This window comes from Sceloporus undulatus, chromosome 3 (genome assembly GCF_019175285.1).
Source record: "Sceloporus undulatus isolate JIND9_A2432 ecotype Alabama chromosome 3, SceUnd_v1.1, whole genome shotgun sequence".
NCBI classification, from domain to species: domain Eukaryota; kingdom Metazoa; phylum Chordata; class Lepidosauria; order Squamata; family Phrynosomatidae; genus Sceloporus; species Sceloporus undulatus.
The window spans coordinates 201235601-201260830 of NC_056524.1; the positions used below are offsets into that span (position 1 = coordinate 201235601).

The 25230-nt window shown below is 40.0% G+C and overlaps 1 protein-coding gene across 1 annotated transcript in view; it reads right to left on the minus strand.

The window, feature by feature from the left end:
* VWA2 (von Willebrand factor A domain containing 2) overlaps positions 1-25230 on the minus strand; it is a 74803-nt gene that overhangs the window by 30666 nt on the left and 18907 nt on the right. Inside the window, exons 4-10 of the mRNA XM_042458491.1 lie at positions 24819-24893; positions 14938-15071; positions 13430-13539; positions 6422-6616; positions 5155-5288; positions 3426-3558; positions 982-1024 (exon numbers count right to left, since the gene is read on the minus strand). Of these exons, the coding sequence (XP_042314425.1) occupies positions 982-1024; positions 3426-3558; positions 5155-5288; positions 6422-6616; positions 13430-13539; positions 14938-15071; positions 24819-24893 (824 nt within the window). The remainder of the gene's footprint in view (positions 1-981; positions 1025-3425; positions 3559-5154; positions 5289-6421; positions 6617-13429; positions 13540-14937; positions 15072-24818; positions 24894-25230) is intronic.

Sequence of the window (25230 nt, forward strand, 5' to 3'; positions counted from 1 at the left end):
CCGTCCTTCTCTCCGCGTCTCCCTCTTCCGCCAAATCTCCGCCCCCCTTTCGCCTCTCCCTTTCTCCTTATTAACCCTCCAGCCGCTCCTTCCCACCCCCGAGGCGGGGTCTCTAATTCCCTTCTTGGTTCCAGCTGGTCCTCCTCCTTTCCCGGTCTGTTTTCCCTCTCCCCTGGGTCCTGAAGCTCTCCTCTCGCCCGCTCAACCTGACCCTCTTCCCTCTTCTCTTTACAGATGCACAAGGAAAACAGTGTTTAATTTTTTTCTCCATGCCAGTATATCGCAGAACCAAGCTCCCTGCTTCCCATTTTCCATCAGAATCAAATTGTATACTTGCATGTTCAAGAAAAAGAGAAGCTAAAAGTTTGGGTGATTTTTTTTTAAGTCCAGCAATAGGGTAAGAATGTAGAATGCCTTCTTTATAAGATCTCCACAAATTAGTACTGGAATCCAGTTATTAAAAAGAACAGACTACTTTAAAATGTAAGGATATTTTGATAGTTTTTGAAAAAGTCTGTAGTAAGATGGCAGATATATAGATAGATAAAGATGCAGAGACGGATATATATATTTAACCACAACTATACTTCCATTTGCTTCCAGTATCTAAATGCCATCTCTCTACCCCACTACAACAAATTATGGCACTCTTGCCTTCTAACAATTTTCATATAAGCACACAAGTATATATGCATACGCTTGAGGCTGCCTGCAAAAAGCACATTTTTCCTACTAGAAATATATCCATTGTCTGCTCAAAACACTTTCACTCCTTCCTTGGCCAACTTAATTCTTCCTATGCTGTGTGTATAATACAGTCGCCTTTTTAAAACTCCAAGCTTGTACAAGTTATCCTTTGGACTGCAACACCCAGGATCTCCCATCCAGCAGGACCAGTGATCATGAAGGTTAGGGGCATTCTGGGAGATGTGAAAAAATAGCAATTTTATCTAGCTCTGACTGTTATATGTCTGCTTATACCCAACGGCCAAAGCCAATCTCCAAGTGGACAAGCCTTGAATATCTGTTACAGGAAATGAACAAGAAAAAAAAAACCCTAAAAAGCAGTATTATCTCTTTTCAACTCTTCTTTAGATACAGAAGAACAAAGGACACCAAGATTCGTTTTCACTTCTAGATCCCCTCTCGATATTTCATTTATGGCACATGCCCCTGTTACAAAGATCTGACCATGCAACTACTTCCTTTACCAGCATTTGATGTTACTTATCTTGCATACTGCAAGGACATATCCTCATCTCAACACATGGAATATTCTTACTCAACCTAATTCCACTGAACTGACAATATAGCTCTGTGTTTGCAGTCTTCCAGTTTACTATTGCCTGTAATCTGAGCGGGGACTACTTCCTGCCAGTGATTGAGACTTTACCCTGTATCAGTGACAATCTCATAGCACTGTCAAGGGAGCAGGACAGAGAAGAAGTGTTCCTACCAACCAAGAGGCTTGAAAAATATCCAGAGACCTTGATTATGTACTGGGTCTGGCTGCAAATTCTGGGCCTGGCTGTTTTAATATTGCATGGAAAGTAATCCATTGTGACGGTTTATGAAATGCATTAATACAAAGATGAGTCCTGCATCTCTTTTAGCCTGGAAGAAATTGTGCTGATTTCCTGTTTTTACAACTGATCTGAGTTATGTAAATAATAAGTAAAATAATAACAACAAGAATAATATTTTTTTATTCTTTTGTATTTTGCTTTCTTCCAGTAAGGGAGTCAAAGTAGCTAACATCATATTTAAAACAATATAAATTAAAAAAATACAAAATCATTATATTTATCATTACAAATATAAATATAAGTTTTAAAAAGCAGTCAAACTATTCATGGAGTTATTAAACATTAAATTATTATTATTAACCTTTATTTATGAAGCACTGTAAATTTACACAGCGCTGTACATACAATATTTTTAATTTGACAGTTCCCTGCCCTCGGGCTTACAATCTAAAAAGACATGACACAAAAAGAGAAGGGAGTGGTGGAGGGAAAGGGTAACCACATTAAAAGACTGTATTTGTTGTTAACTGCCCTTAAATCAACTTCTACCAACCTTAAAAACAGAGCCACACATCATTAAAAGCTGAACCCTAGTTAGCTGGTAAAATCCTGATGGCACAAAAATGTTCTGACCGGTCCTTGGAAGAAGATCAAGGACGGAGCCATCGTGGCCTCTATAGGGAGGGAGTTCCAGAGTCTGAGAGCAGCCATTGGGAAGGCCCTCTCCCTTGTTTCCACCAAGTGAGCTGAGAAAGTGGTGGGACAGAAATAAGGGCTTCTCCAAATTATCTTAGAGCTCTAATGGGTTCATAAAGTGAGATTTGTTGTTGTGTGTCTTCAAGTTATTTCAGACTGAGGGCAACCCTACGGTGAACTTATCACAGGGTTTTGTGGGGCTCAGACTGTTAGACTCACTCAAGATCACCCCAGTGTGCTTCCATGGCTGAGTGGGGAATCAAACCCAGGTCTCCAGAATCATAGTCAACCACTACGCCATACTGGCTCCATTAGCATATTGCGTATTGAAAGCCAACACAAGCAGGCTATCCAAGGGTCTTTCCCTGTGACTCCCATATCTCCATCAGCTGAATGTGAAGTAGAAACACGCCTATGAAAGATGTCTGCATATTTTTTCTACTCCAAGGTGCATCTCCACCATAGAAAAAATACAGTTTGACAACACTTTAACTTCCACGGCTCCATCCTACAGGATCCTGGGATTTGTAGTTTTATGAGGTAACCATATTCTTTGGCAGAGAAGGCTAAAGACCTTGTAAAACTACAAATCTCAAGATTTTATAGGGTGGAACTACAGTACTTAAAATGATGTCAAACTGCACTATTTCTATAGTGTAAATGCACCCACAGACTCTTTTCTCCTAACTTACAGAGACTTCCTTGTGATTTCATTTCCTGCCCCTGACAGTTCTTGTCCTCCTGGGTAGTCTTCAAGTTTTCAGGGAGGACAGTGGTGAAAGAAATTGCTAAATCTGGTTTATCATCTGGGATACTTGTTCTGATTGATTCTTTCCATGTTCAGACTTCTATATTTCCTGCTCCCAACAGACTTTGCCATTCTAAGAACTAGTTTGATAGGCAAAATTCTTATATCACACCAGGATACAAAGGCATACTGGCAAGAACACTTTTGGCAATGTGTTTTAGATATTTGTGCAAATTACTCTTTTGACCTCTCAGCATGCAAACTTTCCTATGTGTATCTATACATCTTTAAAAGAAATGTAATGAGATATATCGAGAACGGAAGGGGCTCTCAAACTCATCTCCCATTAATTCATTAAAAAAAAAACTTTAAGAGATGAAGTATAGCACAATGTATATTCTTTTCCTTAAGGCAGCAGCGGGTGGTGGAGAGGATAAAGCATAGGTATGACTTACTTGTAAAAAGGGCAGAGTGAAGTCTGCACAGCACTATTGCTCTTTGTTCCCTTCCAACATAAATAGTTTCCAACCAGTTCCTTCACTCTCTTCACTGTTCTGCGTTCGCAAGGGTGATATTCAGCTGTGCAGCCTGGTGCAAGAAGAGAAAAATGGGAGCATGGGTATTCATTGCCGGAAACTAGAAGCTTAGCCAAATATTTGGAAGGGACCATAGCAAAGTTTGAGAGGTTTTTTTGTATGCAGCAGGCTTCAGGTTTAATACTTGGCAGCATCTCTGGTTACAAGGATCAGGCAGCAGGTAATGGAAATGATGAGACTCCTTTTGTCTTGTGCTTCAGAGAGCTGCAGCCATTTCAGAGAGGAGAGGACAAAATAGCATTCTGTGAACATGCTTCTTCCTCCTACAAAATGTTTGCCCTACTTTGCAACTTTGATTTGGAACAGGAGCTACGCAAGTAGGGTTGGTGGCAATTGTAGTTAATATTTCTGGTGCCCAAGAAGGGGAGGAACTTTTGGGTACTAAAATGGGTCCTACTGTCTATTTTCTGCTTCTCAAAACCAGGTTTTGTTGGCTGCATCCACACTGCAGAAATAATTTGGTTTGACACTGCTTTAATTGCCATGGCTCAATGCTATAAAATTCTGGGAATTGCAGTTTGTTGTGTCACCAGAAGCAGTGATTACCAAACTTTGATCCTCCAGATGTTTTGGACTTCAGCTCCCAGAATTCTTGACAGTTAGCAAAACTGCCTCAGGCTTCTGGGAGCTGAAGTCCAAACACCTGGAGGACCAAAGTTTGGTAACTACAGCACCACAATTTGCTCTAGTGCCATAACAAACTTCAATTTGCAGAATTCGATAGCATTGAATCGTGGCAGTTAAAGTGGTGTCAAACTGAATTATTTCTGTATTGGGGATACTGTGGTAGTAACCTTTTAAAAAAGGCTATAACAGAGCATGGGGGGCCTGGAGACCACTACTTTGCCCCACAGGTGGCATACAATCCACAAACCATACAATTCCCACCTTTACTTTAGAAGCGTAGAGCCAAGTGGTGAGTGCATGCAATAAGGTTCCTTTCTCTACTGATCCTCCAGCATCCTCTTTGCTCAAGACCAGAAGCATCATCTCGCATCTTAAGACAAGATCCTCCAGGGCTCATGTTTGATACACCCCACTTCTTGGTATCTGACCATGTAATCTATGATCAATGGTGGGGAAACTACTCATCACTTTGAATTTGTCCCACTGTTTCAGAAATGATCAGTACAGAGGGGCCTCTGATGGATAAATCTATAGTTAAGAATGCAAACAAACAGAGAGGGGAGTGTACCAGTAAAGGGAAAGAGCCCACCATCAGGCACTTTGCTGGGGGTTTCCATCCAATCTGGAAGTGTACAAGGAACTGGTTCTCCTACTGCTCTCTTACTGTTTATAAGCTCATAAAGACAAGCAGTCATAAAAGCAAACAAATGAAAAGCTGCCTCATGAAAATCTGGCTCTGTAGTTAAAAAATACACCAGACTTTTAAACCTCTCTCTTGGGAACTTCTGTTCCTTCCTCCTGTCTGATAAGAGGAAGGATGCAATAGATTAGAAATGGAGGCTTCAAATAGGAAGGAGACTTTAAACACTCGATCCGGGGGGAGGGGGGGTAAGCTGATGCTGAAAAGGAAACAGAAGGCAAAGTTTCATTAATCTGCATGTATAAATCAAATTTTCATTACCTGGAAATGCAGCATTGCATATTGCTGATCCAGTAAGGGTGGTGTAGAGGCCATTGGAGGCATCATCAGTGTCTTCTGCAAAGAGCAGGTAGCATTCAGTTGGCTCACTGGCCAGGATGTGCAGTTCTTCCCATCTGCAAATAAATAAGTCTGTTATAACAAATAAAGCAATGTGGCCCTGCCATAATTTCATGCTAACACTGAAGAGCCTGGAGTTGGTTAGAAGAGCATATGCAGGAAATAGCTTTATACAGAATCTAGCCATGTTTTCTTTTCTGATCTCTTTTTGCCAGCAGACGAAGTTTGCTTTTTCACATATTACTTGGGTAGACACTGGGCCATTCACTGGTGGCTGTGGAAAGGTCTTTCAATTTTTGTCCACTTTCCATTCACTTTATTTTCATGTTATTGCTCTTTGGAAGAAAAGTCATCTGAAAGACATCCCGCATTTGTGGGGTTTTCTCTACTTTTAAATTCCGTTTCTACCTGGGATTCGTCTAGTGTGATAACGTCCTATGATTCTATGGTCCAAAACACACTGCAGAAATAATCCAGTTTCAGTCCACAAATCCTGGGAATTGTGGCTTATTGTGGCACCAGAGCTCTTTGTCAGAAAAGGTTACATGTCCGGAAAAAACAACAACAAACCTACAGTTCCTAGAAATCCCTAGCATTGAGCCAGGACAGTTAAAGCAGTCTCGAATTGGATTATTTCTGCAATGTGTTTTGTACCTTCAACTCTATAAACCTGACACTTTCTGTATACCAAACAAGTGTTCGAGCACTGAGCTACAGAAACCAACAAAGTTTTCTATAAAACTTTTTTTAAACCATTAACATTTTTCTTTCATTTTTCTTTAACAAAAAGTCTTCTAACACAATCCCCTGCTGCAACACCCTCATATATTTTCCATTCTCACTCACATCTGCACATTCATATTTGCATGGTTCATTTGCAGTGCCACAGCAAGTGCATGGCACTTTATGCAATGAGCTGCTGCCTGGTGGACAATCTTTCCTGCCCACTCAGCCCCATCCCATCCCCTTTGTCTCCATCCTGACCAATGCACTTATATCTTTTTCTCTCAGCAAATATTTTCTTTTGTTAATGGTTCTTTGTCATTAAGTAGTAAGCATGCCACTGGATTTGCTTGCTCATTTCCAGAGTGAGGATAAGTGGCTATGCTGGGTAGGACATTCTGGGAGTGATGTCCAAAGACCACATTTTCTATGTTCTGATTTCTTCCCACTCTAAAGGGTAACTTACCTTGGAAAGCTGATTCCCACCGCAAACACAGCAATTCCCCTTTCTTTTAACTGCTTGGCTGGTGCAGCCACATTGCCTTGAGATTTCCCATCAGTAAGAATAATGAGGAGTTTAGGTACTAATGAATTCCTGCCCCCACGGAATCCTTTCCGAAGGATGTATTTCAGAGCGAGTCCAGTTTCTGTTCTACCACCTCTAAGGGAAACAGGGAAAGAATAGGAGAAGGAGGAATTAGACAGCTTTGCTTAGGTTGACATCATTTCCATTCCTTTCTCCAGAGCAATGCTAACCTATACTGTGGAACCTTGGTATGCACTGAGGTTTGGCTTCACGACCCACCCAGGATACCCAAATCTTTGGATCCTCATGTCCCATTAATACAATAGCATAGTAAAATGGTGTCCTTTATATAAAAATGGCAAAATCTACATTTGCTTTTTAGAATAATTAGAAAAAAAATTCAAGCCATAGATGGTTGAATCGGTGGATGCATAATCTGTGGATATGGAGGGTTAACTAATTTAATTGGACAAGAAGAAGTAATGTAAGAATTTTACTGAAATAAGGAAGAATTTTCCTTGGTGTATTTTGTCAAATAAGAATAATCAACTTCATCAATCACTCTCAACCTGGTGCCTTCAGCTGTCTTACACTATAACTCCCACCATCCACAGGCACATGGCCATTAGGTGCACTACCAAAGAATGATGTGAGTTGTAGTCTGACAGTTCTAGAGGGCACCAGTTTGGGGAAGACAGTTATTAGAGATATATGCATAATCTCATGCATGCACAAAGTCACACACACGCACGCACGCACGCACACAGTCATAAATAAATATTTGAAGATAAATTGATTTTCATGCCACTACCTTAACTTGCTGCTACGGTTTGACTATAGTAAGATGAACAACAAAAAGGACCCATGTTTTGAGGTGATACATATTCCTCTTTTAACATTAATTTGGTTTCATTCATCTCTTACTTTGCCTACTAAGAACAATATATCTTTTTCTCCCCTCCCCCCCCCATCAGTAATTAGTTTTCAAAAGATCAGAAACTTTGGTAAACATTACCGCCCTTAATGTCCAGCTATGTATTACACACAGTATGAATAACTAAAACAGTCCTATGAAACTCACTAGGAAGAGTCAAAAGACTCTGGAGGCATTAACTCTCAAGGGGCTAGTTTACATGTAAGTGTATTGTGCAAATTGCTGCAGATATTCGCACATTTGCATCAATGCTTAATTGTCCATCCCCCACCCAACCATTCCTCCAAATCATGTGTGGAGAAATCACATTCTATTCAAATAGAACAAGGAATATTTTAATCAAATAGACAAACCTTGAAATTCATCACTATATCACTAGAGAAGGGGGCACTAACTCTGTTAGCCTAACTTCCTCCAGTCTTTTCATTTGCCTCACTTCCCTCCTTCCTATAATTAACTCAATACTTCAAGAGTAGTGCAAAACACAGAGCAGGAAGACAATAGCTTAAAAGATCCAGGGAAGACAGGTGGGAGAAACCGCAACTGACTTGATTTCCCGAACCAAAGGGTCTGGCCATCAGTTATGACTACTGTCAGTAGGGAGGTGACTCTTAGTCCCAATGTTGAAAGCACTATCCAAGGAGCTGAACCTATTTTAAGGCCAGACTTCTGCATCTTAATTCCTTTAAAGATCACACTAAATTCCTGAGCATAATCACCACTACCCCATTGATATGGAATTCACCAGCTGCCATTGCTGGGAAGTCTGATATCTTTGGTTTTCTGGTTTATTTCTTCTGACAAGATTTGATACTCACTGTCAGGGTGAGTTCACATAGGATGCATGCTATCCCTTGGTAATATTATGCCCTTGAGATAGCCTATGAAACAGTCACCATAGATGAAATCAATGGAGCCACTTGATCACAGCAAGCCTGGTTATTTTCCAAAGGAGGCAGTTCACATTTTCATCTAAGACAAGTCCCCTAGGTTCTAAGTTAGGCATGTGTCATCCATCCTGACCACTTACTTTGTGTGGGTGTAGTTGTGCTATAAAGATTTCTAAAGACCTGGAGTCCACTGCAGGTGCGATTTCATCTCTGCCCCCACACTTCCACTGCAACATCTGTGAACATTCAGTGTCTGTGACTCTCAAGCATTAAGTGCAGTTCTGGGAAATCTGCATGGATTTTACTAGCTGACCACTGTTGTATTAGCAAAACATTTTGGGTATCACAGACAGTTCTCTTTGTTTGTTTTGTTTTGCCCTGAAGAAACGTGTGCTTAAGATACATGGAAGGTTGACTACAAGAACTTGCAAGAAAAACTGAAAATGCTTCAATGTGGTAAACTATGTGTGCTAGTGGTGGAACAAAGATTTGGACACTTCAGTGTTACTGAGCCTGCATGTCTTTGTTCTTAACTTGCATCTATACAAGGGTATACAAATAACACTAATAAATATTAGGATTTTTTTGTGGAGGGATGATATTCACATCTGCACATTGCTGGGATACATAACATTAACTAAAAATGCCAACAGGTATTCATTTGAAAAGCACATCACTTTTATTTTACTTTTACTGTTTATAGAAAGGAACAATCAGCATGGTATCCTCTTAAATTGGGAGCCCTGGTGGTGCAGTGGTTGGATGCCAATAGTGCAACACAACATTGTGAGTTCAGTCCCAGGGCTCCAAGGTTGACTCAGCCTTCCATCCTTTTGTATGTTGGTAAAATGAGTACCCAGCTTGTTGAGGGCAATTGGCTTACAGATTGTAAAGTGCTTAGAGAGTGCTTAGTTCACTATTAAGTGGTATAGAAATGTAAATGCTATTGTGATTGTGACTGATAAACTGGACCAGCTGACTTCGCTATTTTGATTCTTACAAACAATGAGGGGACAAAAGTGAAGGAATTAGGCTTGTTATATAAGAAGCAGCTAAGGCCCTAGGGTAATGTTAAGGCAGTTTTTGGAGATCTAAGCATAACAACCTGACCAACGACAGGCTTAAACTCAAGTTTCAGTGGCCCAGGATTGGTCAAATAAGGGACAGAAGGGATATGTCAGTGACATCAGGAGAATAAAAGAGGAAGGCAATAGCAACCCCTCTCTGAACAAACCTTATGGGGGCGGGGGAATTCCATATCACATTTACCTGATGGTCATCATACATTGGAAATAACATGAAGGCACAAAACAGCAAACCCAGAGCAGGTATATTTAACCATTTCAACAGGGGAAGCGAAATCAGAAAGCTCCATTTCCTGGACATTCAAAAATCAGTTGGAAATTCACTCAGTTCTTCCTGGTTTCTGATCATTAATACAGTGGCCATCTTTATGGGTACAAATGCCTTATTGTACACAGTGGTATTTTGTCCCCAAATTACCAAAGCTGACATAGGCAATGCTGCAGGGACCAAGGACAGGCTGAACGGTTATTAGGAATCCCAGAGACTCTTTTCTCAAGGAATGCAGTTGTAACCCCCCTCCTCCAAAATTTGAAATGCAGGATCTTTCCTTAAAACCTGGCCAACCTGAAGGAGAGCTTTCAGGCTGCTATAGGTACAGGCTGAATCTCCCTTATCTGAAATGCTTGGGACCAGAAGTGTTTTGGATTCTGGGGTTTTGGACATTATGGAATACCTTTATTTGCATATATGTACATAATGAGATATCTTGCAGATGAGACCCAGGTCTAAAAAAAAATTCATTAATGTGTCATATACACCTTATACACATATCCTGAAGTTAAATTTATAAAATATTATTAATGATTTTGTACATGAAACAAGGTTTGTGTACATTCAACCATCACAAAGCAAAGGTGTTACTATCTCAGCCATCCATTTAAAAGGTTGGTTTTTGGTTTTTTTTTAGTATTTCGGATTTCATAATTCCAGATAAGGAAGACTCAACCTGTATAAATTTAACTGCTGAAAAGCAAAAAGACTGTGTTATTTATTCTGTCTTTCAGCTGCCCACAGCCAAAGGTGAACAAAACTATCTTTTTGGTGTATGTGCCTTCAAGTTGCTTGTTGACTTAGGTTGACCCCATGAATTTCAGAGGATTTTCTTAGGCAAGGAATAATCAAAGGTGGTTTTGCCAATTCTTTCCTCTGAAATATAGCATACAGTAGCTGGTATTCATTGGTGATCTCCCATTCAGGTACTAACCAAGGAAGAGCCCACTTAGTTTCCAAGATCAGACCAGAAATACCCTAAATAGTTTTAGGGTATTTAGGCCTCATCCAAGCTTACTTGCCCAAAATTGAGGGGGATATAGCTTGCCTAATTTATTTTCAATGCATAATTGAAATTTCCTTTGTGAAGCCTGCACAATTTTACAACAAATTGGATTCTACTTCATAATGAATGTGAGAGGGCAGTCTATGCAATTTCTATATCCTGGGATATAAAATTGGTTCTACAGTCCTCTCTCCATATTCGTAGGGATTAGGGGAACAAGATCCCTGCAAATATGGGGGGGAATGTGAATACCCCCCTCCCCCCACACACACTCAAAAGCCTGTTAAAGAGAGCGGTTGGGGAAATAGTAGCAAGGGCATTCTCTCCTTTTTTCCCACCCTCCTGTCCCTTTAACTGGCTTTCTGCCACTTTCCCTGCCAGATCACGCCAGATCACTCCCTGGGCTGAAAAGGCAGGAGGTGACTTCACCCCCAAAAGACCCTTTGCTTCCCCGATCTCTCCCTGGCCTTGACCTCGCGAATAATCGAAACCTCGGGCCAAGGGCCGACTGTATAATTATTCTGCACCCTGATTTTCACTTCCAGACTACATAAAGTAATAACAAACATCCTTTTGTGTTATATTTTATTGCAACACAAAAGAAATGGCCTTTTTCTAGTTAGTACGCCAAACAATTTTGTAATAAAGCCACAGTCGCCTCCTTCTGTTTTCTGAGCCTGTCATGGGAGTTCTTAATAGAGCCCATTTCCAGTTATTGTGTCTTAACACTGCTTTTATTTCAGTTCAAAAGGTTTATGGCAAAGCCAGATTTGCAAAGTAAATTCCCTCTTTAGAGAACAATCTTCTTCTCCCACTGTACAGGCTCTTGCTTCAGAGCCATGTTTATTCTGTGTTTTTTTCCTTAATGAACCTTATTATCATTTCTTCATTTCCTGGTGTATTCAGCATTTGATCAGATGCTTGCTTTGTGGTGCATAGCTCTTTAATCTATGCACTTCTCTTTATATCAGCCTGTAATTCTCAGTGCTCTAAACTCCTGCCAGAGTGGGCTTTGATCTTCTGAAGGTTTCTTCTCTATTCCCTCCCTGCAACATTTTCTCTGTCAAGCCACATGTCAGGAACACGTCAACAGCCTAGTGGTAGTAGTCATGTTTTCCCTGGCCAGCTGCATTTTGTCATTGGTCTTCCTTCTCACTTCCAAATGATTCAAAAGGCTTATAATGCTGCCTTTTCCCATATCTTAGATTCTAAGTATAGAACTCCTTTCAGTCCATGTATTAATACAAGGAGGGTTCCACACTACATGATTATAGCATGTTGATACTACTTTAACTGCTACAGCTCCATGCTATGAAATCCCAGGAGCTGTAGTTTCATACAATACTTAAAATCCTCTGCCTGAGAGTTCTAAGGCTTACTAAACTACAAATTTCAGGAATCTGAAGGATATAGACGTTGCCATTAAAAGTGGTATCAATTGTGCTATATGAACGAGACCCTAGGCTGTATCCATACTACAAAACTTTACCAGTTTGATGCGACTTTAATTGTCATGGTATATACAATGCAGGTCTCACTGATATATGTTTTAAAAATTGACCATCTTTCTATCTGTTTATGTGTAAATGTTTTAATGTATTTTTAATTGCTTCAGATTAATGTTTTGATTGGATTGGTTGCTTAACACTTTTTAAACTTCTGTAATACATATTGTGTAAGCTGCTTTGTAACTCTAATAAAATCAATGAAATAAAATAAAGGGTTTGTCTCTGATATATTTTCAGTTTAATATCTGCTAACTTATTCTTTTTAATTAACTTTGGCCTATTTAAATGGGCGCTATGAAGCGCCTCCGTCACGTGCGAGGGGTGGTGCTTTCAAATGCCCCTCGCACGTGATGGGGCATAAAAATGGCGGCGCTCTATACACATGGGTGCTGCTATTTTGATGTAACGGCCGCATCTCCTCCAAACTGAGCAGCGCGGCCGTTACATCTTGGCACTGCTGCAGGACACCTGTGGCGCCCTTTCAGTGGCACTGGAAGGAGCTCCGAAATGGAGCTCCTTCCTTTGTTTGTGTTGCTGGCACAGTCTTTACACAGCTGAGCCAGCAACACAAAAGGGAAAGGGGCCAAGTGGCCCCTTTCTCATTTTCCCCACCACTGTTGGGGTGTCCTTGGGGCATGAAGCCCCAAGGACACCGCTTTCCAGGCTGCGGATCGGGGCCTCTGGGGCTGCTGCTGTGGTAGCTGATCCATCAGGGAAAGGGCCAGTCTGTACACTGCCTTTGTGTCACTTCTTTTTAATTATTTTATATCATTGGAAGATTCTTTGTGCAATAAAAAGATAACTGTAAAAATGGGGGTGCTGAATATCATTAAAGATAGCAGGAAACATTTCAGTGTAAGTATATTGGCATGGATTCAAATGCTGAAAAAGGAAATTCTGATCAAACATAAGGAAGAGGTTCCTGGTTATATGAGCTGTTAAATAGTCCTTCACAAAATGGGAGGTTCATCTTCATAAGAAAATCATAAATAAAAAGCATAGGCTGGATGGACAACTGGTAGAGATGCTGCAGCTATAGCAGGAAATGTAGAAGATTTTCTACATTGACAGAGAGCTGAATAGATGACCCCTGAAATCTTTTACAGCTTATCATTCTGTGATCCAAATAAGTAATACAGGCATAAAACTGTCCGAATGCAAACATCCCTTGACAATTATTTGTTACAAATTTGTTAGCAAGACAGGTAATGAAAACCAAATTGTGGGTAGGACCTCCATATATATCAATCTTACTTGAACACAATCCTCTTGAGTTTGTCTTTTATTTCCTGTTTGGTGAAATATGCATCCAGGGAGAATTCCAAGTAAGCAGCGTTGCTGAACTGTATTGCTCCCACTCTGACCTGAAAGGACAGAATAACATCTATAATGCTGATATTATTTTGAGCAGCTGTTCCCAAGTCTGGAAAGCTCATAAGATGTTTGAACAAGCAAATGAGGTATCATTAGATGTGTGTTATGTTTAAGTCTGCTATTTCAGTTTTCAGATCTCAAGGTCTATCTAGGACCCTCTTCTCGAGTCCTCAAAATAATGGGAGGAATATCAGACTGACAGCACTGTCTTGAATGGTAAGTATATATTTTCCTTATTTTCCAGACCTAGTGTTTTTTAACTGAATGGCATAGCCTATTAAGATGATGCTTAATATATTATGCTTAATAACATCACCAGGTTCTGCCACTGTGATATCACAAAGGGGTCTCTCTAGGTCTTAGGCTTTCGTCCTGAAATCTCAGAGTCTGAGAAAGTCATATCTTGGCAACGCTACCTGCCATAGAATTCTTTGTGGAAAACCCTCTAATCAAGTTCCCCACACTCTCTCCAAGGCAAGGACTTTGTATAAATCAACACCTCCCAAATCATGTTCTTCTCTGATGATTCCAGAGTGTTGCAGATTGTGTTCAGGAGTATGTAAACTGGCACATCATTACAGCTACCCAAAATGCAAGACGTTATGAGTTACTTTCCAGGCCATGATCTACTGAAAAGTAGAAGGCAGAGAGAGCGTATAAAGTATCAAGTACAAACTTGGAAACTTCAATAACAGAGATGGTCAAAGTGTAGCCCCCAATCTGGATTTGTGGTTCTTGATCCTTCCCACCTCTTCAATTACTTGTTTTTCTAGCCCTCAAAAAGCATGGATTGATTTTTTTGAAAGCCTCTCAGAGAGAAACAATTCATTTTTTTAAACAGTTTCCTATTCTTCTGATCCCTGTATACACTGTTTAACATCAAAAACTACTGTACCAGTATTTCAACACTAGCCATGAACTTCCAGCCACCTCCATTTTTCCTGTTTTTTGTCATTCTGGGCAATCTGTTTAGTGTCCAGAAGGTTGAAGAACAGGAAAATCCATAAATGAATTGTGATTAAATATAGAAATCATATTTGAATTTTAAAAAATGATCAGTTTAATCAATATAATCTCTAACAACCAATCAATTCAATAGTCCAGCACTGCTTCATTTTAATAAACAACTGAAAATTCCCTAAAGTTAACTGAGCAAGGTTTTCTGATTAGGCTGGTTTAAGACTTAGATTATACTGGTTTAAGGCTTTTGTGGAAAAATGAGCCACTGTCTAATTTTCTTCCCAAGATCAGATAGCCATGTATCATTTTCACAGAGATATTGGTTGGGTGTTTGGGTGCTCCACAAAGCCTTCCTACAGATATATGCAGGCTTGGTTTTTCTATTTCTGTCCTTGTAGACATTGCATTGAATGCACCATGGTGCTTACCTTTTCCCGACCGATGTCCAAGGCATCACAAAGTTTGATTATTAAATATTTTGACCTTTCAAAGTTTCCTTTGCCAATGCTATATGATCCATCCAACAGAAACATGACATCGACTGGGGCAGAACAATTCATTACTAGAAGATGACAGAGACATTATATCAAACTCCACAGCTGTAATATGAAAAAGGCCATTTGTGCTGGGAATGAGGCATAGGGGGATTGGCCAACAGAAGGTGGAAACATGCATGTCAAAAACAAAGATTACTTTTGGCAGTACTTTAAATCAGAGATGGAATACATAGGGCTCCTTGGTATTTGTCTCCAATTCCTATCAGCCTTGGCCAGTGTAGCCAATAGTGAGAGACTGAGTTACAATCTAGCAACAACTGAAGAGTCACATATTTCTAATTCTTGCCAAAATGGGATTTGAATTCAAATTTACTACTTCCTAAGTACCCCAAAGGCATCAGATTCTGCCTGATCTTGGAAGCTAAGCAGAGTCAGCCCTGAGTTATGCTTGGAAGGGAGACTGCCAATGAATACCAGGTAGGCTACATTTCAGAGAAAGGAACTGCTAAAACCATATCTGAGTATTCCTTGCCTAAGAAACCCCTACGAAATTCATGGGGGTACCATAAGTTGACAGACAACTTGAAGACACACACATACACATTTAAATATAACAACAACTATTCATTAAACCATTTTTCTTCTTTCCAGCTGCTAGTATTCCCAACATGTAGTTGATATTCACACTAAGTAAATTCAGAGGACTAGTGGACATTGATTATAATAGCCATTTTAAAGTGTCTTTAGCCACATGTGGGAAGGAATCATATTTATTCACTATCTGTGTGTTCCTAACCTGTATTACTTCTGTCACCACCACTATTTATTTCTTATTTAAAGCAGTGGTTCTCAAACTGTGGGATGGAACCCTGGGTGGGGGCGAGAATTGCTCAAGTGGAGGGGGGCTGAGACTTGGAGGCCCTGATACCTCCTTCTCCTCCTCCTCCTCCACTTCCCAAACTTTTTCTGTCTTGGAGGGGAACAGAAAGCCAAGGAGGATGCTTGGAGTCTCCTCCTGATGAAGTAGGAGGAGAAAGAAGAGAGAGAGCAGGAAAACATACTGGATCATGGCCTCTGTTGGGGCCCATCCCACCACTTTTTCTTTCTCCACCCATCCTGGCACAGCCTTGGTTTTTATGACAAGATGCACATGAAACAAATAAATATTTTTATTCATATACTATGTCAAGCAATGGAAGAACATCTGTATGCAGATGTAAAGGGGATCACAAGGGTTAAAAGTGAGAACCACTGATTTAAAGCATTAATGCATTGCCTTTTACATTTAAAAACAGACTAAAACAACTCGTTAATGTTAAAACCACAGACACTTTGAAGACCCAGAGCAGCCACTCCTGGTTTTAAGGAGTAAAGGTCATGTGGAACAGAATAGGTTTAGTTGCTTCCTGGAAACTAAAAAATGATAGCACCAGTCTGACTTCTTCTTTTTTTGTGGGAGGGGGGGAGAGTTCCAAAGTCAGGGTGCTGTTACAGAGAACGCCATTTCATGTATAGTTAGCAACCTACTTTTACAAGGTTGTGTGAGATATACAACAGGGCCTCTGCTGAGGAACTCAAATTTTGATCATGCCCATGTGAGAGCTACTCTCATTCAACCAGCCACTCAGACAGAAAACAAACTTGAAGTGATGGTAAACCTGGGCTTATTAGTGTGTGTAGGCAGGGACATAGCCGGGGGGGGGGGGGGTTCTGGGGGCCCAGACCCCCCCTCCATTAGAAAAATGAATGGTGTGTGCTGCTGCGCCACCACGCCCAAGCCCCTTATAATGGTGGCACTTAGTCTGGACCCCCCCCCTTCCTAAAATCCTGGCTACGTCCCTGGTGTAGGCACTCAAAACAACTGTCTTTCCAGGCAGCAACAAAGGTCAACAAAGCTGAATATGGCACTTGTGCAATCAGTAACTTTCAAAATAAAGTCAGTCATGGATGAGCAATTGCCGTGGGTCTGGGGACCAGTCTTCTGCCTGAGGATCCTCTGAATGAAAAAATTCCAAACAAAAAACGGTAGTCCACTTCTCGTTTTGCAAAATGTTTTTCTTTTAAATGTTAAACAGCAGTATATCCACATATGTGCATACACAATCTATTTAAATGGGTCCCTGGTGGCGCAGTGGTTAAATGCCTGTACTGCAGCCATTCACTCAAAACCACAAGGTTGCGAGTTCAAGACCAGCAAAAGGGCCCAAGCTCGACTCAGGCTTGCATCCTTCCGAGGTCGCTAAAATTACCCAGACTGTTGGGGGCAAATTAGCTTACTTGCTAATTAGCTTACTTGCTGTTCACCGCTATGATCTTTGGAATAGCGGTATATAAATAAAACAAATTATTATTATTAATAATTATTAAATGGTGAATTGTCTCAAGATTTTAAGGAGGAGGCCAGGAAAAGGGCAACCCAGAATGCCTGTAGTGTTCTAGTAGAAGTAAAAATGGGTCACATGCAGCTTTAGGACCGCATTTATCCTACCTCTGCCCTAAGGCAAGGAGGTATAACTCCTGGCTGATCCTGATATGTCTCTTCATGCTGCTGGCAGTCGTTGGTAAAAAGTTGTCTATGAAATCAATGGGAAAATTCAGCAATGGCAGCAGAGGGTCAGAATAAACAATGGGAAAGCGCAGTTAGGGCACCTGGTTATACATGCAGCCAGGGGAATCACTAAGGGAGTGCATGGGGTGCGGACCATACCAGGTGACATTCTAACTGGTGGGTGGCATCACTTTTCCCCAAACATCTGCCTTTTGGGCAGAAACCGACCACCTGTGTCCTTTTAAAATGTTGAAACGTTTGCGTGAGTGGGGTGAGGCTCAGTGTGAGGAGAAAGGAGAGGCCTCAGGCTGTTTTTTTAAAAAAAAATTAAAATTAACTTTAAAACAATTTAATTAATTAACTAATTTAAAATTGTATTATTTTAAAATTTTATTCAATAACAACAAATCTTACCAAATTTTCACTTTAACCACATATAACTATGTATGTGTAAATACATTCAGGCTGTGCATATGATACTGTAATTTAAAGGTATAATTTTAATTTTGCTAGTTGTTTTATGTCATAACTATTACCATTACATTCAGTGATATATGGGAATTGCAATTTATGAGTAGTATTAGTACAAAAAAAAACAACATTTCTAAGGGTATGGTATGGTATGAGAGGAGGTCAAGGGGGGGGGTTACACCATGAATTACCATCCTGGGTAATGCCAGTCTTAGTGATGCCACTGTAGGCAGGTTGTGCACCTTTGCCCAAAAACTAACCTTCATGCCATATGCACTTTCATGGAGGGATAAAGAACAAAGTACCAAATTATCTCTAACACTCTGAGACAAGTGGAAGTCACACTATCAACAACAACTGTAAATGGCTGGTTAATCATTACTGCCTCTGCTCCAAAAGAAATCACACATTTTCTCTGTAAATATATACAGAATGTTAATCATTTTGGAAGCTTTTAAAAACTTTAAAAACTTTAAAACTATCTGAAAAGGATTTTAGGTTCCCCCTAGAGGAACCATAAGGGTTCTTGCAGCAACAAGGTTGTAGAAATATTTGTGAATTTGGTTTAACTGAAACAAATTTCGTATAGCTGATTTTATACCAGCATCAGGTTCTTTGGAGACTGTTCTGATGTTACCCTAGCACGCACCAACTTGCCTGAAAAGCAATTATTGGTTGCCGTGTGTGTTTGTGTGCCAAGGTACAAGCTTCATGTTCTCAGAGGGCTGGATTAACTTAAGGTTCTTCTTTCTCTTCACAGGGAGGGTCCTGTGAAAATGTGCAAAGCATAAAATGCCTCTGGAAAATTGGAGAAACTCATTTCACTCATCATAAAGATTCTGTATACTTGGGGTGTGGGTGGATGCGAGCATTTACAGACAGGAGAAATGGATCGGGAACAGGAAAATTACTAGCAAAAAGCCACAGCACCAAATGAGAGTACAAGAATGTTATCAACTGTCCAGGTGGCTCCTTTGAAGATCATACAGTGAAATCAGTGGGCAAAAAAAAATCAGAAACAGATTGTAAGAATCTTCATTTCTCAGGTTATAGTGGCTAATTTATATCAATGATCGGCACTCCGTGTGTGTGTGTGTGAGAGAGAGTGTGTGTGTGTGTCTTTTTCTCTTTCTCCCCACACACAGATAAATATAAGAAGCCATGAAAAGGCAGGGGTTGGTTTAATTTTTATTGGAGCAATGGCATTGGGTGAGTGGGTGGAAGTTAATATTACATGAGCAGAAGTCTATTTGCACAACAGCAGTTTCTTCCTTCCCCTGAAGGGCCCTCCATTTGCTGTGAACCATCACTCCCTCCTCTGTATTTTGAGGGAATGTAGGGAGTGAATATGTGGGGCAGCAAGTCAGACCCCTCCCATTTCCATTGATGCTTGAAAAATTTTCATCCATGAGAAAACTGCAGTGGATTTAATATGGGACTCTTTAACACATACACACCTCTGATGTTTTAGTGCTCTCCTATGCTGTTTCTATCCCCTTCCTTCAAACTCTTAATTATTATTTTATGTTGTGTGTTTTTTTAAAAGTTACCCACCTAACCAAAGTGCAGGTTTGGTTCATGGGAGAATGTGATGTAAATTGTTCTAATAAAATAATAATAATAATAATAATAATAATAATGAATTCAAAGACATAACTGTGTTAGTCTGCAATATCAGTAATGCAAAGGGGTCTTATAGCATTTGAGGAAATAGACCAAGTCTACAAAAACTTATGCCACAACTTCTTTTGCACAGTTAGTCCCAAAAGTGCTACAAGATCCCTTTGCATAATAATAAAAAGGAGTTATACTCTTTGGAGAAATTGTACACAGGATGCAAGGTAAGGTGATTCATGGAATAACAATAAAATTCACATGGAACAAGATCAGTTTCTATTATGCTTGATCTGCAATTGATTTATTTTGCTTCCATGTTCATGTTTGAATAAGAATTGGGGGGGGGGCAACATTATTAGAACAGATAGCCAGGACCCATGCCACTGTGTAATCCAGGTTGAACAACGGAGCAGTAGACCTTACATGTACAGTTGGCCCTCAATAGCCACACATTCTGGTTCCATGGGTTCAACTGTCCATAGCATAAAAATATTAAAAAAAAATTCCAAAAAGCAAACTTTGATTTTGCCATTTTATATAAGGGATGCCATTTTACTGTGCCACTGTATATCATGAGACATGAGCATCCATGAATTTTAGTATCCATGGTGGTGGTGGTGGTGGTGGGGTTTTCCTGAAATCAAACCTCAGTAAATACCAAGGGCCTACTGTACAAGCTGTTTTTGCGTGCTAGAATTCCAGGCTTGTGGGATTTTAGTTTGTGCACAGACCTATATGCCTGGGTTACCTTGCCCAGATGTCCATGTTAAATACATGGATGGGGGCAAGGGACTAACCAGTCTTTTGGGATGTCTTATCCACAAAGATGCCAGGCTCAGGGAACCTCCGCTACTAGTAGCTGTCGCTCTTTAGTAAGTTGGAAAAGTTGGCTTGGCTTACAAGAAGGAGGTAATGTCAGGACTGGAAAGACCAATCTATACCAATACTTGCTGATGGTAATGTCAGGACTGGAAACACCAATCTATACCAATACTCACTGATGGAAAATCTTGAGACTAATTTAAAATTGTATTATTTTAAAATTTTATTGTGAGTGAACTAAGAAAACTTTTATTTGGAAAGAATAAGGAGATTACCACATGGACAAATAACCTGACTGGTCCCTAGCAGCTGGGTTGTGGGATGCATGTGGGTATTATCGCTCATAATTTGTTGCGATTGCATCCCGGCTGCATCCCGGGTCCCAAGTGCACTTTGGAGGCTGCTTTTAAAAGCTGGGAGCTTTCTGTCTTTGAAAAGCAGCCTCCAAAGTGCGCCTGGAACCCAAGATGCACCTGAGATGCAATCACCCAGTGGAATCGGTGGCGAATTACAAGTGATAATATTTGCCTGCATCCTGCAACCCAGCTGCATGCCATTAGGGAGCAGTCAGGTTATTTGTCCATATGTGATATCTCCTTAGAAAGAACACACATACAAGAATAACTCACTCTAACATCCAGCATACAGAGCTAAGGTAAGTTTTCCTAGTCATATTTATACAGTAAAACTAGCCCCAGGTCAAGGTGACTTTATGAGAAAAAAAGACTTGATAGTCCTTCAAAATAACCAAAAAGGTTAAATAATAAATAATAAAATAAAACTTTAATTTCCCCCCACTTTTTGTTAAAAAATCAAAGCAGCTTACAACAGTTAAAATAGTACATCCATATATACAAAGTATCCCCCCTTAAAAAAATTAAACAATATAAGATTTAAAATTACATAACTATTAAAAACCAATAACAGTGGCAGAGTCATCACATAAATGTAGAGTAGTTTATTCGGGAAAAGCCTGCTAGAAGAGATCCAAAGTGGTGGATTGTTCTGATATCCAGAAGATGAAAAAGATTTGATTGATGATAGCTTCATTGACTTTACAACACAACAATAAGAATTGAAATACCCCAAAATGAGTAGACATGGAAGGTACTTATAACAAAGCAGAGAATAAAACAAAATCCAGTTTTGTTTGATCAGTTGGCAAAAACTCATCTTTTGACTTTTCATTTTCATAAGAAAAGCAGAGCTGGGGTTGGGATGCCTCCTCTAGCAAGCCTCTTCAACCTTTGTTCTCAGCCATGCACATGTCTGGGATCTATGTGCCATATTTGAAATACTATCTTTTCTGGTGTTTTGTATGTCTTTGCAGCCTCTGCAGCCTATGCTGGCATCCAGCAATGCAATACCAAAATAAAGCTGGATCAAGGGGATATCAGGGCACTTACATATGGTGTCTGCATGTAGGGGGCTGAAGGAAACACTTCATTGGCAAAACATGCAGAACAGCTGCCTTAACTTTGTTTTAGACTACAACTCCACATAGCATAGTCAAAGGATAATGAAAACTGTAATCTGGAGGGCTTCCAGGTTGAGAAGGCCAAGCTAGCCAGCAGTGCAAGGTTGATTTGGACATTTGTGTGACATATATAATTGGAGTGGTGAAAAATGCAACCTTCTAGTTATTGTTGGACTGTAAGTCTCAGCAGCCCAGCCAGCATAAATAGCTAAAGATGAAAGATGCTGAGAAATTACACTTCAGTAATGAAATAACACTTTGCTCACCTGAGACAGCCAGCCAGAGAAAATATTCATGAAGGCAATGGAAAACCTGCTCTGAATAAATTTTGCCAAAAAACCCAATTGCTTTAGGTTTGCTATAAACCAGAAACAACTCGAAGGCACACAACATACACACATTTGTATACTGTTGATACCTATCCACTCTTGTATCTATATATATTGATATATACTTGTATTTGTTTCTATATATCTATTTTATTGCTGTTTTCCCCTCCTTGAACTGCAGTTAGCCCATTTTAATTTGCAACAATTTGCCATGTTATTTCTTTCAGAGAGTATGGGATAGAAAATGAACTAAGTGCAAAAATCTCAGTCTCCAAAAAGACCAGAATTTTGTATAGTTTGAACAAAAGGCAGTGACAAAAGTATGTTTTAAAATAGTGCTGCTATAGAGAGCATCTCTTTCCCTCCCTTTCTCTTCCTCCCACCTTCCTATCCAGGACAATACATCATTATCCTTCTTAGTGTGGATTTTTGCCTAGTTAGTAGGATTTAAAATATGATTTGCACCCCTCCCTTAACAGATTAAAAGGGATTCAAAGTCTGAGAGAGTTCCACTGAAGGCCTCCAACGTCATATTTTATACAGTAACCTCGATCATTCCTGCCTATTGATAGTCCATTGCACTTCTAATTCAACAGGATTAAGACACTTTTGTTTTAGCAACAGAGAATAATGCCAGAGCTCTATTAGCAAAATGTAGAGACAGAATCTATGAGACTTCACAGCCAGAGGAGTCAAGCAGGATATATTATATGTTGCTATCAGTAGAGGAGAGCAACACGTGCAAAACTGTGGGGAAGATTGACACAAGACTCCTGTTTTCTGTTTTTACACACAAACACAGAAAGAGTGAGAGAAAAAGAGAACACAGCTGTCATTGTTTCATCCTCAGAGAAAATTTTCTTTTATTTAGGCTAGACTTTGGCTTCTAAACTCATGTGGCAGAAGTCTTTTAGGCCCTGTACAGACCGGCATTTTGTGCAGGCCTGGAGATAGAGTCAGGGCATTCTATCCAGATGACCCTTGATGACGCCACCAGGGCACCATGACATTGTGTGCTGCTCCAGATGGTGCATGGCATCATGACACCCCTCCGGTGCTGTATCCAGATGACACAGCACCAAAGGGGTGCCATATAGCTGTGCTGCCACAGCTATGGCGTCCTTTGGAGGGCACAAAAAGAAGCTGCTTTTTGTGATTCATTTTTGTACCCTCCAGAGGCCGGATTGGGGCTGTGGCATGAGGTTACAGAGGCCCCAATCCAGCCAGGAATGGGGCAGCTGCACGCCACCCCTTAGGGTATTTTGTGCTTTTGTATTTTCTATTATTATGTTTTAATGTGTTTTTGAAACTATTTTAACAATCCTTTTAACAGAATCATTTGTTTAATTGCTTTTAACTTTCATACAATAAGATTTTAGCTGTACGTTGTAACTTGTTATAAGATACCTGCTCTGGGAGAAAACCAGGAAAATCCATCCATCCACCCACTCATCCATTCCAAAGCAGGACTCTCTCTCTCTCTCTCTGATGATCTATATTCATTTCATGAGAAGCAGAGTAACCAGCTTTCTGGATCATGGCAATTCCATGGCATCAGCAATGAGAATTAAATCAGGGTCAATACTGTTCTTCCCATTTCCACCTTTCAAACTGCTTAGAGGGACTTTGTGTAAATACAACCACACTCAGTACTTCAGAGTGAAAGATGTCTTAGAGCAGCAGTGATAAACCTAAGTGGTTTTCAGTGACCCAAAGTCTCCCAGTCCACCTATCCTAACCTCTATGAGATGTAAAATGAGCATCCATTCACAATACGCAAATATAGCATTGCATTCTTTAACTACCACAGCAACATCCTGTGCAATCCTGAACTTTGTAATTTGCTGAAGCACCAATGCTCTGTGGCTGAGAATTTTAAATACTTCTCTAAATTATAAATCCCAAGATTGCATGGGATGGTGCCATGGTAGTTAAAGTGGAATACAGCATGGTAATAGTGCAGTGTGACTACATTCTGATGCTATTGGGGATCTTTCCATGTCTTCTCTTCCTGTCACCTTATTCTCTGATTTCTACCAGTGAAGAAATTAACTTAGATCTAATCTACACTGTAGAAATAATGCAGTTTGACACCACTTTAACAGCCATGGCTCAATGATATGGGATTTGTAGTTTTGTGAAATATTAAATCCCAAGGTTCCATAGCTTTGAGCCAGGGCAGTTAAAGTCATGTCCTTATTTCTGCAGTACAGATTAGACCTTAGTTCCATGTTAATTTAGCACCTTTAGAAATTCATTGGCACCTTTACTACTTAATCAGAGTTGCTAGGCATTTCACATATGTATTCTTCATCACTTTGCACTTGGTATACATTCACTTGTCAAAGTCACTCTTGAGAGCCAAATCTTAACCTGTTAACCTGTTAATATGAGCCTGGCCTATGTTCTGAAATGTGGGACAGGTTCAGCATTCCCATGTTTCCTTTATGGATAATTAAGGGGAGACGTAAATATATATGAATGTGCAGGATGTGGGTAAAATAAGGTAGTCAAATCGCCATTGGAAGCAGGAAACAAAATCACTTACATTGGCCAGCAGCTGAAATTTTTTCAATGGTTTCCTGGCTGACATGCAGTTCTTGAGTGCTCTGTGACATCAGTGCTGTAGGATCATTTTTTAAAATAATAACAATAATGATATTTTAATTAATCACAACTGATAAATATGCCCTCAAGCTTCCCACTCCCTCAGTTCACCCTGACAAGCTGGACTATCATTGTCATAATTAAAAATCATTCCATTACTTTAAAAGATATATTACATTAAAGAGCAAACAATGGGAGATTTGAAAAATGATCAGTCAAAGTTCATTCAAAAGCTATTATCCCAAAGATTTGTGTGAGATGAGGAAGTGTAGGATCAAACTGTTGCCAAGGTTATTAGTCTATTACTACTAAAATATCTTAAGAATATCTCTAGAAAGCACTACTTTCAGGTT